General features: G+C 38.5%; 1 protein-coding gene and 1 long non-coding RNA gene across 4 annotated transcripts; one reads left to right on the forward strand and one right to left on the reverse strand.

Annotated features, from left to right (window-relative positions):
* Positions 1–547: 547 nt before the first annotated feature.
* On the forward strand, positions 548–5,474 carry LOC104588310 (putative purple acid phosphatase 20). The gene is made up of 5 exons (XM_010246191.2): positions 548–841; positions 2,045–2,336; positions 3,035–3,609; positions 4,918–5,006; positions 5,161–5,474. Exons 1-5 carry the CDS (start codon positions 686–688, stop codon positions 5,345–5,347), a joined length of 1,299 nt encoding a protein of 432 aa, XP_010244493.1. The 5' UTR covers positions 548–685; the 3' UTR covers positions 5,348–5,474.
* Positions 5,475–10,381: 4,907 nt separating this feature from the next.
* On the reverse strand, positions 10,382–14,177 carry LOC109114324 (uncharacterized). 3 transcript variants are annotated; one of them, XR_016077822.1, is made up of 5 exons: positions 13,745–14,177; positions 11,954–13,416; positions 11,633–11,845; positions 11,001–11,256; positions 10,382–10,906 (listed from the first exon to the last, which is right to left on the reverse strand). It is a non-coding gene; the product is annotated as an uncharacterized LOC109114324 (long non-coding RNA). The 3 variants fall into 3 exon arrangements; XR_016077823.1 differs by having other exon boundaries at positions 11,480–11,845; XR_016077821.1 differs by having other exon boundaries at positions 11,001–11,845.
* Positions 14,178–18,363: the final 4,186 nt, after the last annotated feature.

Consider the following 18,363-nt stretch of genomic DNA (forward strand, 5'->3'; position numbering starts at 1 on the left):
AATCACAAAAGGACAAAATTAGACCCCCTTAAGCCTTGCTTTTACATAAGTACTGTTTCTGTTTATATTTTGTCCTTTTGTGATTTGACTCTAATTCTACTGCAGTTGTAGTTTTCTCTTTATCCAGAAGAAAACTCTTCCAGAGTTGGCTTGTTCACGTAATTTTCCTATAATCCTATTCCCTACTTGAGGAATGAGATGTTGTGTGCACGCGAACTTTGCCATATAAAATAGTGAATGTAGAGCCTACCCCACCAGGAAAAATGCCACATTTCATAACTAGGCCCACCCAGTTAATAGATTCCAATCTAACGTTTCTAAAAGCGGTCAAAGGCTGATGGGGTTTAGTGCGCGCAGACCAGCTTTGTTGTGAAAGTCAGAAGCAGCAAATAAAAGGAAGGGCAGCACAGCACAGTTATAGAAAGCTTAACACGTGGCGCCATTGCTGTTGCTCCACGTGGTAAGACAATCCAAGTTTTATTAATGTGTCAATATGCCATACTTCAATTCGTACGTACCCGTAAAATTTAAATACGCAGCAGAGAACTGGACAAGAAAGGAATGCCCCTCCCTTTCAGACACTCTTCTCCGTGAAGGGAAGAGTTATCTGTTCTTTAATCTTTGAGAGATCTTCTTTCCTCTTCTTCTTTGGTGGTGCCGCTGCTGGTTCTCGTTCTCTGCAGCCATGGCCATTCGGGGACAGCTTCTGACAATGGCTATTGGCTTCGCCTTCACTGCAGCCTTTCTTCGCTCTGCGGTTTGCTTTAATCCTCCACCACAACATGACGCCCTCGACGTCCTTCCTCCGACCAACTATCTGGGTTCAATTTCGCCCCAACAGGTACTACAACCACTGCTGCTTCTGTTTCTGTTGCGTTAATTTGCTCAATTGTTATGTCAACTTTTGGGTTAAATCAACACAGTCAGCCTTCAGAACAGAAAGAACAGTTGTGTTAAATCCCCATTTTCTCTCTTCTTTCTGTTACTTAAAATTCATCATTTTGCCTTTGGTTGTGTTTGATTGCAGTGTAATTTTATTTGCATTGATACAAATGTACAGGACTGCAAATGAAAAGAATGCAAATTCTAACTGTGTTTGGTTGCAATGCAAATATATTTGTACTGATGCCAAACTATGGCAATTCGAGCGTAAAATCATGTCTTAATTTACAAATGAAGTAAATTAAGACATGAAATAAAACAAAGTGAAATCCAAAAACAAAATTAAACAAGAATTTGCATTTTTATATTTGCACTCCCATACATTTATACTAATGCAAATAAAATTGCACTGCAACAAAACACAGCCTAAATCATTTACACTACCATCAGTGTGAATAAATTTGTACTGCAGTCAAACACATACTTAGGGGGTGTTCTACAACGTAAATTGTTTTTCTTGTTATGCTGGTTTTAAGAAATAAATCAAAACCATTTTATTTGAAAACATATTGATTTCTTAAAACAAAAATATAATAAATATATTCTTGGTTGTGTATATGTTTTTTGCTTTCAAAACTGAAACCAAAGCATCATGTTCCATATATATTAAAAAATTTGTTTTTATTATGTATTGTTTTTTTTAAAATAAAACCAACTTATTTTTTTAATTCAAGAACATGAAAACAAAAACTGAACGCCCCTTAGTTATTTATATTTTCATTAGGCTGAATTTGGAAAGAGTACAAATGCAAAAAATCTTATATTTTGTATTATTTTGTATGCGTTTACACTATATATATTTGCATTTATACTCTTTCCTGTCCATTTTTTCATTCCATTAGTCGGGATTTTATCCGTTTGAATACGTGGACTTCGGATCAAATGATGGTTAACCGATTGATGGGCCCACCCAAAAAAATCCGGTACTTGGTTGGTGAACCCTATTAGCTGTTGACCACACTTTCCTCATAAATTGGGATTGGGCCCGGGGATTGGATTTTGGACGATCTAGTAGTAGGCCCCCAAAGAGGCAACTGATACCACCGTCCACCGTGATATATACCATCTTTCATAAATAAAAAAGCATATTATATTGCTGCAGGTCCATATATCTTTAGTGGGTAAGGACAAGATGAGAATAATGTGGATTACCCAACATGCAAGCCCAGCTACAGTAGAATATGATACATCTGCGGGGACTTACGGTTACTCTGCAACTGGAAGTACTTATTCGTACGAGTATTTGATGTATAAATCGGGAGAAATACACGATGTAGTAATTGGGCCCTTGGAGCCCAATACAGTCTACTACTACCGGTGTGGATCCAACTCATCTCGTGAATTCAGCTTCAAAACCCCTCCGGTTCAGCTTCCCATTACATTCGCTGTGGCAGGTAAATAACACGGAACCATGAAGAAATAGTAAAACTACATGGGCTGAAAGCATTCAAGAACTGGTGCAGCCCATGTTGTAACGATAGTCAGCCGGGCCCAGCACTTCAGGAAAATGCTGTCAATGGATCGGGTCTGATTCCAAACAGGATGGACCACTCCCCAACCAGTTAATTATTAATCGGTTCCCATAAGATAGACCCAGAACCGAACCAAAATTTAATTAAGATAATGAATTCTGATTTGGTTAGACCTAATTATACGTGATAATAACAATTTTAATAAAAATGAAGACAAAATAATAAACTGTTCATATGTTGATGAAACCAGTGTTTTTAATGAAAAGTACCATCTACGATATTTACCCTTTTAGACATAAATATAATAAAAATTATAGAAAACCCAGGATATTTCTATATATTATTATTAACTATATAATCGGTTTGGTTCTTATTCAGTTCCGGCGGAATAGCAAGAACCAATCCTAACCCAATTATTAATCGAGACACAAACCATGGAACCGGAACAACATAACCAGTAAGTAGTCTGGTCGGTTTGTAGACCTGACCCATTGGCAGAGCTCTATTCATGACTCTGACTCTAGGCATGTAGTGGATCAGTTGGGCTTGATCCAGCCCATTATCATTTTTGACTTCATTAGTTGCGCTACTTGAATCTTGATGTTTCATATGAAATTTAGGTGATCTAGGTCAGACCAGGTGGACAAAATCAACCCTTCAGCACATTTCTAGATCCGGCTACGATGTGATGCTCTTGCCCGGGGACCTATCTTATGCAGACTTCAACCAGCCACTCTGGGACTCATTTGGCCGCCTGGTCGAACCACTTTCCAGTCAACGGCCTTGGATGGTGACACAGGGCAACCATGAGATAGAGAAGATCCCTGTCATCCATGCACACCCCTTCACATCTTACAATGCCAGGTGGCATATGCCATTCGAGGAAAGTGGGTCCAACTACAACCTCTACTACTCCTTCGAAGTCGCAGGGGTCCACGTCATCATGTTGGGGTCTTATACAAGCTTTGAAGCAGGCTCCGATCAGTACAAATGGCTTGAAGCTGACTTGGCAAAAGTCAGCAGAGAGAGGACTCCATGGCTCCTTGTGCTTGTCCACGCGCCTTGGTATAATTCCAACACTGCTCATCAGGGGGATTATGAAGGAGAAGGGATGAGGAAAGCCATGGAGAAGCTGCTTTTCGATGCTCGCGTGGACATTGTTTTTGCTGGTCATGTCCATGCTTATGAACGCTTCGTAAGTTCATTTCCCTAGCTTTTTGTCTTCAACAATGAGGTTAAATACGGCTTGCTGGAATCTTAGGCTGTGTTTGGTTTGAAAGAAAAATGTAGGGAAAGATGCGACTGCATGAAAATAATGAGAATAACTAGAGGTACAAGTCGGGTTTCAGATTTAAAGAATTTAGGATTCATTTTGGCTTGCAGTTGGATCGGAATTGGAATTGGAATCAAAGTCTCTCAAAACCAGAATTGAAATGGTCGATTCCTATAATCTGCTTAATTCACATGGGAATCAGAATCAAATTAGAATAAAGTGAAATAGGATCTCATTCCCAAAAGAGGGAGGAAGAAATAGATATTCTCTCAAATGGAGTAATGTCATTTCACCAAGAAAGAGAGTGTAATTCCAATTCTGCACAACCAAATGATTGAGAATTGGAATGAACCATTTTGATTCCAATTCCAGACCATTATTCTCATGAACCAAATAGAATTTTACACTTTATTGGGTCTGAACCTTTGGGCCAGATCTATTAAAATTTTAACAAACTGACCAAGAATAACTTGGGAAATATATATTTTCTAGGGGAAAAACTTTGGCTGTTTGGGAGATTCTTATCCATTACGTGTTACCCCCGCTCAGTTCTTCGCTTGTCTTCTTGGCCAAAAGAATATTGGTTGCAAATATTCTTCTTTTATCGAACACACATGTCATGCCCAAGAAGCTATCGAGCAAACCAAATTGTTTTTTCCAAGCTCAAATCTGCTATCCGCACCCTACCCACAAGACACTACAGCCACACATCGGGATGCGACTGTAGTGTCTTGTTGATAATGTGGGTAGCACTCTGCCACTCTTATGGGTGACAAAACTAGACTCATTTTTTCCAAACAGTCAAAAAGTTTTTCCTTTTCTAATCCCCTTTTCTTTGTATTTAAGAAAACTTTAATAAGAAATTGATAAAAAAAATATTCTTAATTAAAAAGTGGTACTTTAACAAACACCATTGGTTGGTGTGATGGTAAAATTTCGGACTGACAAATATGAGAGCGTGGGTCCAAACCTACAAGAGGCCACTTTGTGCAAAGAAATGCAAAAATTTAGGTCCTTATCCAGTCCACCTCTAGCAAATTTCCAGATAGCTGGAACCAACAATGGAAAATGGCCCTTTTAAAGAGAAAATTCAAAAAATAAAAAAGAAAATCTTCAATCTTTTGCCTGTTAGCAAAAGCTAACCAAAATAAATAATCAAATTTCATATAGTGACTAAATAGATAATTTGCACTATTTTGTTATCTTACCATTGATCAATCCAATTTCCAGACTCGAATTTATGAAGGGCAAGCTAATGCTTGTGGTCCAGTGCATATCACCATTGGAGATGGTGGGAATCGTGAAGGCCTTTGCAGGAGGTAAGTTGTTTCAGCTACCAGCTCTGATGATCTTCTCTAGTAATTAACTAGTCTACTTAATACTGTTAAGTCTGCAAATTGAATCACATATTTTCTGAGCTTTAACTTGTAATTAATTATCGTTATACAACGTCAACCAAAAATATATGTGCAGGTATTTGGATCCCCAACCACAAATATCAGTTTTCAGGGAAGCAAGTTTTGGGCGTGGCCAATTTCAGGTGGTGAATGCAACTCATGCACTGTGGAGCTGGCATAGAAATGATGATGATGAAACAGTCAGAGCTGATATGGTCTGGTTGAGTAGCCTTGCATCCGATCCAGCTTGTAATAGAATGTAAATTTCAGGTTTGTTTTGTCTTCACATTTGTGATTTGTCCAATTCAATTTCTTGGTATCTGTAACTAAATTTCCAAAGTCATAGAAATATCGATACTCATGATATACAAAAGTTGTGTGACTCAAAGAGGCGATACTCGTGGATTGAAATTGTTTCAGCTTTAACCATCTCATCTCTGAGAAGAGAACTAACCTGTGAATATGGCTATTTGTCATAATTTCTCGTATTTAGGCCATATTTGGTTTGCAGGAATAGAGGTTTGGAATCGAAATCAGAATAGATTATTTCGATTCCAATTATTTGATTGGTCAAAATCTGAATCCCATTCTCATTCTTACTGAAATGGCATTCCCCCATTTGAGGGATTAGCCATGCCCGTTCCCTATCCTTCCCTTGGAATGAAATCTCATTTCGACTTATTCAAATTCTAATTCTAAAAGATTTTAATTCCAATTCCAATTTGAATTTCAATTCCAATTCTAACTGTGAACCAAATGAACCCTTAATCTACTGGGCAGTACATATCAATACTTTGAAACCTTATAAAAAACTAACAAATCCATTCACCTTATATCTACTCAGGGTCTCTTTCAATGTGAATTTAGTTATGGGAATGTGCCATGGCAAAACCACTGTTATGTTGATTATTCTAATGTAACATTCATTATTTATTTTAATGGGGTGCGGTGGTTTCATAAAATGGATCCGGATGTGCATAAGTAATGAGGTTAAACTTGGTTGTGTACAATTGTGAGAGCTGGGATCTGTTCTAATATGGAATTGGAATGGGCACCCCACATAGTGCGCTCCACATCCAAATGCACACCACATGGGAGATGATCCAAATGCACGGTGGATGTGCTTGTGGGGCACGTATAGGGCATGCTATGTGAGGAGCCCATTTCAAACTCTCCAATATAACATATGTTTGCACAGGAACGGAATCTGCTCCTCACATTTGGGCGTTTTATGTGCACATCTACTGTGCATTAAAAACATCTCCCATGAAAAATAACTTATAAGTACGGAAGATGTTCCCAATGCATGATAGGATGTGCATGTGAGGCGCAGCAGATCCGGTCTCATTTGCACATCTTATTATAATGTGGGTCCTAGCTAGTTTTATGATGGATCCCATCTCATAGTAAGATCTGCAATAGACATTATATTGAAACTCGTTGGAAAGGTATTTTGTTTTGAACAGATCCGACCCGAATTATGAACGTGGGATGGAAGACTCATTCCATGAAACCATGTGGCCAATCGTTGTGATTAAAATATAGCATTGGATATTATGATCTTTACATGAAAAGACAATAAGAATCTGTATTGAATTTTCTCAGGCTTCAAATTTATCTCTGGGATAGGTGCAAAATAATGCCCCAACACAAGCACTAGCATAGCTTAGCAGATAGCCAAAGTACCATAGGCTGAACTAAGGCCCAAGGTGACCCAAACCTTAAGCTTGTGGGATGAGAAGAACCTTCCTCAATTAGGAAAAATGTGAAGAGAGAACAATATTATGTTCATTTCTCAAGAGTGTTGCGACAATTCAATCTACATATAAAATGGATGTATCATATGTTTTAGCATTTTAAAAGGAATCACATTAAGTATGAATCTCCTGTCAGGCTGTCACCATGGTACATAGCCTTTGTCCCTCCAAACTTAATGCTTGATTTTAGGTGGGCCCATATAATTATAGATGGGTTGTTGGGTTTTGATTGGTTGTTATAGGCGATATTGATTGATGATGTGCGATTTAGTTGCTCTTAGTTTTTTCAGCAGTTCAAATGTTAGATTAATATGTAGTCGGTCGAAGTGTAAGAAAAACAATATCAAAGGTCCTAGGGTATTTTATCCAATGTGAGTACTTTGATGCTTAAGTTAGTGAAAAATGTTATAGCAAGCTGATTTGCTTATGAGTAAAAGAGCAAGAGAGCTAAATCGTATATACCTTATAATGCTGGAGGTGATGCCCTTATATAGGCGAGCTGTCGTAAGCCTCACAAAACATATCCAAGGTCTCCGGCCCGTGTAACCAGGAGCTCATTTCACACCCGAAGATAGACTTCGTATGAGCTGATAAGGCTTATCGAGTTTGTCCGATCCAAGTGGGATAAGGATAAGACTCGATGACGTACGGTGTGATCCCAAAGAGATTGGAGACGGCGGCTAGCTTCTAGAAGAGGGCTACGTGGCACCTCAGCAGGTTGAGACACCACAAGCTGCACGGACCTCGGTCTTAGCTGAGGTGTCCAAGCTGGCCTGGCTAGCTGAGGTGTTCGGAAATGCTGAGTTGTCATCTAATCATCAGGTCGCTCCACATGTCCGCGTACTAACGAGTTGGGCCAAATTACCCCTCATCAATTGCCCCTCACTCCCACGCCTAAGGTGCTCAACTTGGGGCAGGAGTTCACGACGAGTTTGGGCGAATTTGGCCCGATCTCTTGTTTGGCCAAGGTTCGACCTTCAGGCCAAATCTGATCGACCCAACTAGCTCAACCTTAGGGCAAGATTGTGTCTCAGGAACACATGGACGTTTACGCAAACTATAAACTCCACAGACATCGAAAACACACTCAACCAAGTTCGACCTCGAAATTCGAGCAATCGCCCTCCTGGGAACCATTGGATTTGATCAATCTAGGTCATCCGTGACCGGTTATACCAACTATAAATAGGCCCTTGAGGACCCATTTTTCTTCGTCCTATTTGAACTCTCGTGCAATTGGAGATTGTGAAACGTGCATTGTCGGTGTAGCCAGGTTGATCATCGAGGTTGATTGTCTCTTTCGATGAGTCATATTCCCTTGCTCGTTTCTTTCGTTCTTGTCGAGTAATAGTGAGTCTAGCGAAACCTTGATTATGGTCCTATTCATTTTCTGGTATTTAGCGGGGGGACAAGTTAGTCAGTCAGCAAATTGATCATGATCCTTGCATTAATTTGTCGTTATATTGGGTCTTATGGTAATTAATGATACCTAAGAATATCGATTATCCGGATAACTGATACCCTCTCTCAATGTGGATAAGCAATTTATCTGTACACTAATAACATTCTCTCCCTAAACACTTATCTAACTAAACATATTTATCCAATTAAATAAAAACAAACGGGCCTACAGCCTTACAGGAGATATATTAGACACGAGAAAAAAATAAAATAACACCCTCTCCCTCGCACCGGGTTTCTCTAAATGGGCCCAACCAGGTACTCTTGAAGGCAACTGGTCAAGTTGGTATTAAAAAATTAATTCGAAGTGTGAACGCAAGTTGGTTTCAGGATCAGAGCACTCAGTACCTACCAATCGGGTGGGCCACGTCCAAGAAATTTCTTAACCATGCAAACAACACCAACCCAATCAGATCAAATGGGCCACCTGCTTCATGGTCTTATCTTCTGTTTTTTCTTTCATATCTAACATGTTGGGGCCCATCCCTTGCTGGGCCCTTCCGAGTTCATACATCAAAATGACAGAACCCATGGCTATTGGAGGAATATGGAGCAATGGAACTTAAAATAAGCGCGCTTAATTAGGAATATTTATTTTCGAGGCTTAAATGGCAAATAATGAATTATTTAAGGTTAAAAAGAAAGTGACATCAAGGTTGTGTTTGGATGGAGTAAAATAAAGGAATATATATGCTATTTATTCGGAATATTAAAAAATTAAAGGCATGTCATTTTCTTACAATTATTTTTCACTTTCAATAATTGTTTATTTTCCACCCATGTTCTAAAACCCGGCATAGACGGAAAGCAGGTTTTTTCTCAGGATTGATAGGTCAGTGGTTCAACTATCATATCAAAAGATTAATCCATAACTTCACAACAACGAAAAAGTCTTAAGAGAAAATAGTGCAAAAATGATAACCTGTCAAACGGGCCAAACAGCAATTCAACCAAAAGGATAACGAGTTATTAATCAAGACAACATTCTTTTTTGTAATGTGACGGATCAGAATTCAGAAGTAACATTTAGGGTCCGTTTGGTTTATAATTGGAATTAGAATCAGAATTAGATTGACCCGTTCTCATTCCAGCAGTTTGTTTGAATAAAATAGGATTCAGATTCACACTTTCTTGGTGGAATGGAATTCCTCTATTTGAGGAAATGTCCATTTCAGCCTCCCCCTTGGGAATGAAAATCTCATTCCCACCAACCAGAAAAAGAAAAGGACAAGTGACTAAAAAACCACCCAAGTCTATTTCTGATTCCCTTCTGAACTAAAACAGGTGGGGGAATAGGTGATTCTGATTCTAACATAAGCCAAGCAGACCCTTATTATGCTTAGAATCTTCCATGTAGCATTTCATTGCAACCACTTAATAAAACACCATCAGATTGGCAACCCAACCAACAAACGGATGGATCTTTTGTATAAACAAATAGGAATTATACCTGTGTTTTATTGGAATTTATAAAATACTTTAGCACCTGTTTCATTATTAAAAAACAAAAGAATAAGAAAAAGAATTGTGGTCCAATAGCTATTGAGGAATATCCGATACCATGTAAATGTAAGGAAGATGTTTTGTGCCCTTCTTTTATTCAGGACTACTTTTTTCTGTTTGGTTGGTTTGGAAGGAGAATGTCCAATTGTTTGGTTGGACGGAATCAAAATCTGATTCTCATTTTTGGTGGAATTGTATTCTTCTACTTGAATGGATGATCATTCCCCCCTTTCCCCTGGGACTTCTCTTGGAAATGAAAATCCCATTTCCAACTGATTTCGATTTTCATCTGAACCAGATAGGAGGTGGAATAGACCATTTTAATTCCAATTCCAAGGAATTTCTGTTTCGATTCCAATTCTAATTGAAAACCAAACGGACCCATGTAAATGATGGGCTACGCAACCCAATCATGAATGAATACTTTATTGATCGGTACAATTTTAGACAAGCGAAGGGCGCCCGTGCTCAGCACGGGTGAGTAATACCGAGTAAGTGGGAGAATAAAAAAAGAACAATAAAAGCTATAGTTGTGGGATCCGAATCCGGGCCTATAATGTAATGAACCAATTAATCTATGGAAAATATATATTACATAACAAAGAGAAGAAATACAAATTTTATATGCATGACTTCAGAAACGATCTTACAAAGTTATTAAACATATAATTCCCAAAAGAAATACAAATTTTATATGTATCATAATGGAACCATCTTACAAACAAAACAAAGTCATCAAGCATGCTATTCATCTTGTGAACCAACAAGTTTTGTAGAATAATGTCTTCAACATATGAAACTATCTTGGAGGATCAAGATAGTTTCATATCTTGGAGGATCAACATATGAACTTGCTTCGAAGCAAAGTTCTTCATGACATTTTCCAGTTTTGGAGGATCAAGGGTAGGGCTAGAGGAAAGAGTAATGTGTGGTCGAGATTCGATCTCAATAAGCTGGGAACTGATCTGGCGACGAGCAAGGACGTTCCAACCCTTTGATTTTCCAGTGCAGGGTCGAAGTAGAGCTCAACTCCATAGCCTTGTGCCATTTTCTCGATTCAGAACTCAAAAAATTTGCAGCCCAGAAACGAAACTTACAGACCTGAATAAAAAATGACGCGTCAATTCAACAAAAGAAAAGCATACAACAAAGAGAGCCGCGTAGTTGAGATGAAACAGAGATAGAAGAACCCAACTGAATTTTTGAAAAAGAACGAAGGGCAGCATCCACCACAACAAGTGTAAACCAAAAGAGGAGAGAAAGGAAAGATAAAAAAAGGAAGTAACCCGATTCTTTGATTTAAGTGGGGTGGTCAGAGGACTCAGAAGTCAAAACACACAAGGGACAGATCGTCATAGGGAAAATTCGTAAGAGAGGACAGAAAGCGGGAGGGTGGGGGTAGAGCTCTCAAGAACCCAATCGAAGCCTGGCGTCGCCACCGCCTCCACCACCTGCAAAACACGAGAGAACAGATCAGAACTTAAAAGCATCTCATCATATACCGCATTCTCTCGTCTCATCTTAATTCTGCGTGCACTACATGTAAACAATGAGAAGGCAGAAAGCCCGACAAAACTATTACCACTGAACCACACCATATCTGGCTTTCTCTCACAGATGATCAATGGATGAAGGTAACTTCAAAATATTTGAAAGACCTAATTAAATTTGTACCTGCCCGTATCCTAGTATTGTAAAAATGTGCCTCTGTTCATGTTTACTTGTTTGTTGCTAAGATCTTTTATCATGCAGGTTGAGGTTGCAATTGAGAGATCTTATACTATCAGATTATGCCAAGAAGAATAATGTGAATACTTCAGCTCTTACCCAATCTGAGATTCGTGACATAATACTAGGAGCTGAGATTACTCCACCTTCACAACAGAGGCAACAGATAGCAGAGATTCTGAAGCAAGTAATATTTAGCTCCTATGCTTGAATAGAATTGTCTATGCTCGTCGCTTTGCTGATTTGTTGCTTCTAGAATTTCATTTGAGCTGCTGACTTTTGGGTCCTGATGTAGCGAAATACGACTGCTCCCTGTAGGAAATGATCGACGGGCTCGATGAACTATATCAGAGAACCCGGGGTAACTTACCCGGCAAGGTCACTCCGCTTATGAAAATGATATGTGAGAGAGTTGCATACCTTTGCCCCTGGGAGTGAGGTCTTTATATACTGGAGTCCTCGCAGGTTTGATGAAGTAATTCTTAGATCCCCGTTGTGATGGGATCCGTTTCTGTGTTAGTTAGGGATAATGTCACCAACCGGTAAGGTTGTCCATTTCCGCCTGAATCAGGGAGTGGGTGATATACTAGCCGTTACAAGGCATGATCCCGTAAGATGGTGAGATCCTTGGAATTACCATGCAACAGTTGGTGAGCATCACCTGAGCTCGTATTCTTTAGACCGACCTGTTGTGAATGTCGAAGTGCCTTAGTACCGAGGTGATCTTGCACTAAGGTAGGCTTGTCTCGAGGTGGTCCAGCTGTCGAGTTGCGATCTGGTACCGAAGTGATCTTAGTTCGAGATGATCTTACCTCGAAGTAACCTTAGTTTGGGGTAACGGGGTACCCGATGTCGCTTTGTAGCGAACTAGCCACACCGAGTTATCACTTTATGCCGAGTCACATCCACGTGTTACAAGATCGGGGCCAAATTACCCTTCATCTTTGCTAAGTTACCTAAGTGGTTCCGGGTGTCACCCCATTGTTCCGAGATGCCACGTGTCACAATACAATATTATTGAGAGGCCAAATCCGCCCTCATCAGGTCCAAAACTGATTGTCGTGTGAGAGCAATCTCAGCCACAAATCTTTATCTCCGAGTCAATCATATTTATGTGAATTCGGAGGACATCAAGGTATTTTATTTACTGGTTTTATTGTTCCTCCTTAGCTTGAACATGGAGAGCTTAAAGACCTAGAATGAAACTTTATGATAACAGGATACGCATACATCATGCCAAAAAATATCTTGAAGAAGTTTATCTGTATAGCAGATCTTCGTACTCAAATTGTAGGGTACCTATATGGTATAAGTCCGCAGGCAATCCTCAGGTTAAAGAAATCCGCTGTATTGCCATGCCACCACAGTGGGGGACTCATCAGCAGGTCCATCTGCTCTTCCTGAGCATGATTTCTTAAATGATCTGGAGCCATTGGGGTGGATGCATACACAACCAAATGAGCTTCCACAGTTGTCCCCTCAAGTATTTGTTTTTAACTAAGCATGCTTTCTTACCTGGCTGTGCAGACTGCAGGCTGTAGTGGTTCCAGTTCTGTATTATAAAATCAGGCATTGATTGAGTTTCCATTCTACTTTTACAGGATCTCACAACTCATGCTAGGATTCTAGAGAACAATAAACAGTGAGATGGAGAGAAGTGCATCATCCTCACTTGCAGTTTCATCCCAGGCTCTTGCTCATTAACTGCATACAAGCTTACACCAACAGGTTATGAATGGGGGCGAGTCAACAAAGATACTGGAAGCAATCCGCATGGCTATCTTCCAACTCACTATGAGAAGGTCCAAATGCTTCTTAGGGAGGGAGGGGGTAGAGCTCTCAAGAACCCAATCGAAGCCTGGCGTCGCCACCGCCTCCACCACCTGCAAAACACAAGAGAACAGATCAGAACTTATCGATGGCGGTGAATACTAAGGATTGGGCACTATCTGAATCTGATTTTTGCGCTCTCTCTCTCTCTAATTAAATATTCAGTCCAACCAGATATGACTGCAACCTACAATCAGATATGACTGCAACCTCCCATCCCTCTACTTTCAGAAGAAATTACAGGAAAGAGAACTCAAGAAAGAACAACTTGAATCCATTAAGACTCTTCTTCGTTTTAAAGAAACAGGAAAATGAAAAATATTAGAGGCATAACTTCATTTCCGGAACAAATACTCTTCGCCTGATTCCTAATCGACGTGCCTGATTCAAGACTGCACCCCGGGTGCTCAATTTAGCATGCTTCAGAACCCTAGCGAAGTCCTTCCGCCGGCGATCCACCACCAGCAAATCGATGCCAGGGAGTGCTTCCATCACTTCTTCCGCCTCTCCCACGATTACTTCCGGCGACATGCCTGCCTCACGCATGGCATCCAAGTATTCGGATCTTGACTGTTCATCTAGCACAAATCCTTCTCTATGCCACGCTTTGAGGATTAGCTGCGGGTTCCATCCACCGGTCATGGCCGACATGAGCTCGGCGACACTGGATTCTTGGAAGACTTCGCACTGCAAATCAAATCGAAAACCATGGGTTAAAACCGAAGAAGGGGATTCAGATGAGGGAGGAAAGATAAAGAGGGAAGCAAGGAAGCGGAAAGAGACGTAGAGATGAGAGGGAGAGCGGGAAGAGATGGGCAACAGGAATGTAAGATAGGGAAGATGGGAAAGCGGGAACATACACGCGTCATGCATGCAAAATGGAAGTGATCAGACATTTGTCCCTCGTGCATTCTTCACACGTACATGTGATTGATGTAAAGCTAACTACAGTAAGATTCCGTTTTATTTGCTTTAATATATATACTAGCGGAAAGGGCCCTGCTGATGATGGGCAAATGGGAAGGAATGGAAACAATTTTTTATAGAATAATTGGGAGATTAAAAATGAAGGAAAAAATTAATATAATTTTCAATTAAAAATCAAACTTCAGCAATTTACACTAATTATGTGTTACCTTATTTTTTGGAATAACTAATTCAATTTCAACTATGTGATGAACATTTTCAAGACTGCAGCAAAAGGTAGGTAAACCACAAAGTGGAGAGTGTTTCTAGTAAGAATGAGTAAGAATTAAAAAAAATGAGGCTTTGAGCTGCAATACAAAATTTCTCATATTTTCTTATCTACAAATTCTCTCTCTTCTCACTCTGTCTGCAATTGTCTCTAAGCCCATTTACCCTCTGCATCTTTTTAGGAATTTGTTGTTTTTACATACTAAGTACTAACAAATGGAGCCTAGTAACTGTTTAACCCGGTCCATTGCTAACCCGGGATGGAGAGGGGAGTTGGGGCATCCCCGAGCATTGACAAAAAATTCAGGCGGTCCTAGAGTGGGCTTTTACAGCAATCTCATACAAAATGTCCTTTCATTTTTATTGATATAAAAGTAAAGTCTAGTGTGGCTTGTGAGTAGGTTCAATCCCAACTCTAGGGGCGGAGCAAGGGGAACCAATAAGTTAATAATTAATTAAATAAATTAATAAATTAAATAAATAGAAATGTATAGATAATAATTTACTTAATTTTATTAAATAAATAAATAAATAAATATTCATTTGCTAATATGACATGACTGGTCTAAGTTATCTAGAACCAAACCCAACTCATTGACAATCTTAAATATTGGGTGTAGGTTGAATTAAATAAATAAAAAATTGGGGGTAATAAATTATTTAATTTATTAAAAAAAATAATTGAATAAGTTAATTTAGCATATTAAGTAAAAAAAATCATTAGGATATCCCAAATAGTAAATTTTTATTTTTATTTTTAGCTATTTTTTAGTTTCAAATTTTTTTAGTGAGTAATTGCAAATTAATTTTAGCTATTTTTTAAAAAATTAACTATAAAATGACTACCTTAGCTATTACTTGAGTAATTATCATCGTTCAAATTAACTTAACTTTTATGAAAATTCCTACAAGAAGGAAAATCACAATTGAAAAATCACCTCTCTATCTCACACAAAAAAACTGACTTTTAAGAAAAATCTTAGGGTTTCTTGTAGATAAGGGCAATTTTTTGCCCTGAATATCAATAAAAGATAATATTTTTATAAAATAACAAAAATAAGATAACTTTTTTTAAAAAATATCAACTAAGGGTAATAACACCGATCATCGTCTTCCTTTGCCCTTCCTTTGGTGATGGAGGCCGGAATTCCCTATGCAACTTTGGTGATTCATCTTCAGCTTTCAGTGACTACAAAGAAGTAAAGAACGGACTAAAAAAAATCAATCGGAAGTAAACACGTCATCGATTTGTACTGTTTTCATATTACAGCAACTAAGGTGTTTACTCGTAATTGGGTTTCAGATCCGGAATCCTGATGGTTCATGCATATCGGATTAACCAAAAAAACAAGTGTTCAAAGTGTATGACATTTGGATAACGATGCTCAGCAGTTAGCACTGAAGTTAAATTGACTCGGACAACTCGTTTTATTTGTTCATTAGTCACCCCAACGCGATCCACCACACAACCAACTTAATCCTGGAAAAGAGTGGGGCAAAACTCTTCAAAGTCGTAATACACGGAGAGATACTAAGTTCTTTCGTTGCCTTTGATCAATCATATCCAAATGTATTTTAGAAAAAAAAAAAAAAAAGGAGGAAAACGAATAAAGAAACCCTCAGTAGGTAATGATGAAACATTTAGATTTCAAGTCTTAAACCGCTAGGATCCTGAACAGATCAGACGGAATGCTCGTTAATGGCAAAGAAAATGAAAGAACGATGGAGAAATCAATCCTGCGTGATTAGGAAGTGATCTCCAGCTTCCGTGGTCGTTCTTCTTAATATACTCAACGATAATCTCATCACCAGATACAGAGGAAATTCCGGCCTCCATCATCAGAGGAAGGGCAGAGGAGGATGATGAACAGTATTATTGCCCTTCATTGATATTTTTCAAAAAAAAAGTTATCCTTATTTTTATTATTTTATAAAAAAAAATATTTTTTCTTAATATTCAGGGCAAAAAGTTGCTCTTATCTGCAAGAAAAATCATTTTCATCTTTTCTCCCTATTTCAATCTTTCAAAAGTTAATTGACGCCACACCTTTGAAATGTCAAAAAATACAGATAATAAAAAAAATTATTTATCTATTAAAAAAATGGCACGTGGCATGAAGTTGTAATTATGCAAATGCCCAAAATCATTTAACAAATCACTGGGATAATGTTTACACTTCAAACTTGTTTGCCAAATTGTTTAATTTACTGAACAGGTGGACCCCTGACACGTGGAACCCGATTAGGTTCCATGCGGTCGATATGTGGTAAGTAACAAGAACATGGGAATAAGCAGGGTCTCAGAGATTTGCAAATTTAGTAAGTACAAATTTAAAATTATCAAACGATATTCTAATACTTATTTAAAAGATACTTACTTGCCTATTACTATTATTATTCCCATCTAACCTATATTACCTAATCCACGAGTATTGGCATATTCATCACAAATCTTCCACAATTAAAATGCATTATTCACATAATACTTACAAGTAAAAAATAAATGAATAAAATAATCAATATAGGGGGATCACAAGGTACAAAAAGATTTTAGAAGTAAAAACAAATGTAAAAAACATTTTGTGAGTGGGAATTTGTTGACAAAAAGCATTAAAGTGAGAATTAATAATATGCTTCGATCATTGATGAAATCGACATGTTGATTTAACATATGCTAATCAGTAGCTACCCCTACACGCCCTACACTTGAGGAGGCTCATTTGGCATTGCAGGAGCCCGAGCATAGTTACATGTGCAAATTATAGCACCACCGGCACAGGCGACCACCACTACCTTCGTTGTCGGCAACCACTACCACTTTCATTATGCAAATTACAATAAATCAAGGACAGAAAATGAAACACCACCGACCCAGAAACCACCACCCCAAACGTCGCCGGTAGACCACCGCTCGCCATAAACCACCATAATTTTCACTGGCCGTCCTCACCACACGTTAAGGAAATAAAAAAGGGGATAAAACATAGCACAACCAACATAGGCAACCACCACCACCACCATCGTCGGCAACCACCAACTCCTTCCATGACCACCCCTTCACACCACAGAACGCCAAAGTTAAAAAAAAAAAAGGATAAAATGCAACCCCATCAATATAGAGAAAAAGGAAAAAATGCAACACCGCCAACCCAAAAACCACCACCTCCACCATTGTCAATTTCAAAATTCAATTGCTGATGTAAATGGAATCTATAAAAATAGCTACAAAACAAATGCAAATAAAATGGAATATACAGACGTAATCAGTTGAATCTATTACTTATGGTTTTACTCCCTCCTTCCTCAATGATGAAATTCTTAAATTCCAACAGTGTCCTTTTTGTTTTGTTTTGTTTTTTTCACCACTGTTTTAATTGTTCAATTCAACAGATATCTGGTTGATTTTTAATTAAGATAAAAATACAAATTACTATCTTAACACGTTCATCTCTTAGGATCTGTTTGCTTTATAGTTGGAATTAGAATTGAAATCATTCAGAATTGGACTCGGAATTAGAATGGATCTATTTCTCTTGCCTGTTTGGTTCAGATTAAAGTTAAAATTGATTGAAATGGATTCTCATTTCTAAGAAGGGGAATAAAATGGCCATTTCCTCAAATGGGAGAATCCCATTTCAGCAGGAATGAAAATTGGATTCTGATTCTACCTAACCAAACAGTGATTATAATGGACCATTTCGATTCTAATTCCCACGAAGCAAAGGGACCCCTAATTTAATTTGACTCCATGCAAATGTGTATCATTACATTAAATATACCACCACCTACTCTAATGATATATATCA

The sequence above is a fragment of the Nelumbo nucifera genome, chromosome 6 (genome assembly GCF_055504915.1).
Source record: "Nelumbo nucifera cultivar China Antique chromosome 6, China Antique-T2T, whole genome shotgun sequence".
Lineage (NCBI taxonomy): Eukaryota > Viridiplantae > Streptophyta > Magnoliopsida > Proteales > Nelumbonaceae > Nelumbo > Nelumbo nucifera.

Bases quoted from the DNA above. Each gene is read 5' to 3' on its own strand.
- LOC104588310 (XM_010246191.2), top strand. From the start codon at position 686: ATGGCCATTCGGGGACAGCTTCTGACAATGGCTATTGGCTTCGCCTTC. The intron at 842-2,044 runs GTACTACAACCA...ATATTGCTGCAG, and splicing joins GTTCAATTTCGCCCCAACAG to GTCCATATATCTTTAGTGGG. The intron at 5,007-5,160 runs GTAAGTTGTTTC...ATATATGTGCAG, and splicing joins CGTGAAGGCCTTTGCAGGAG to GTATTTGGATCCCCAACCAC.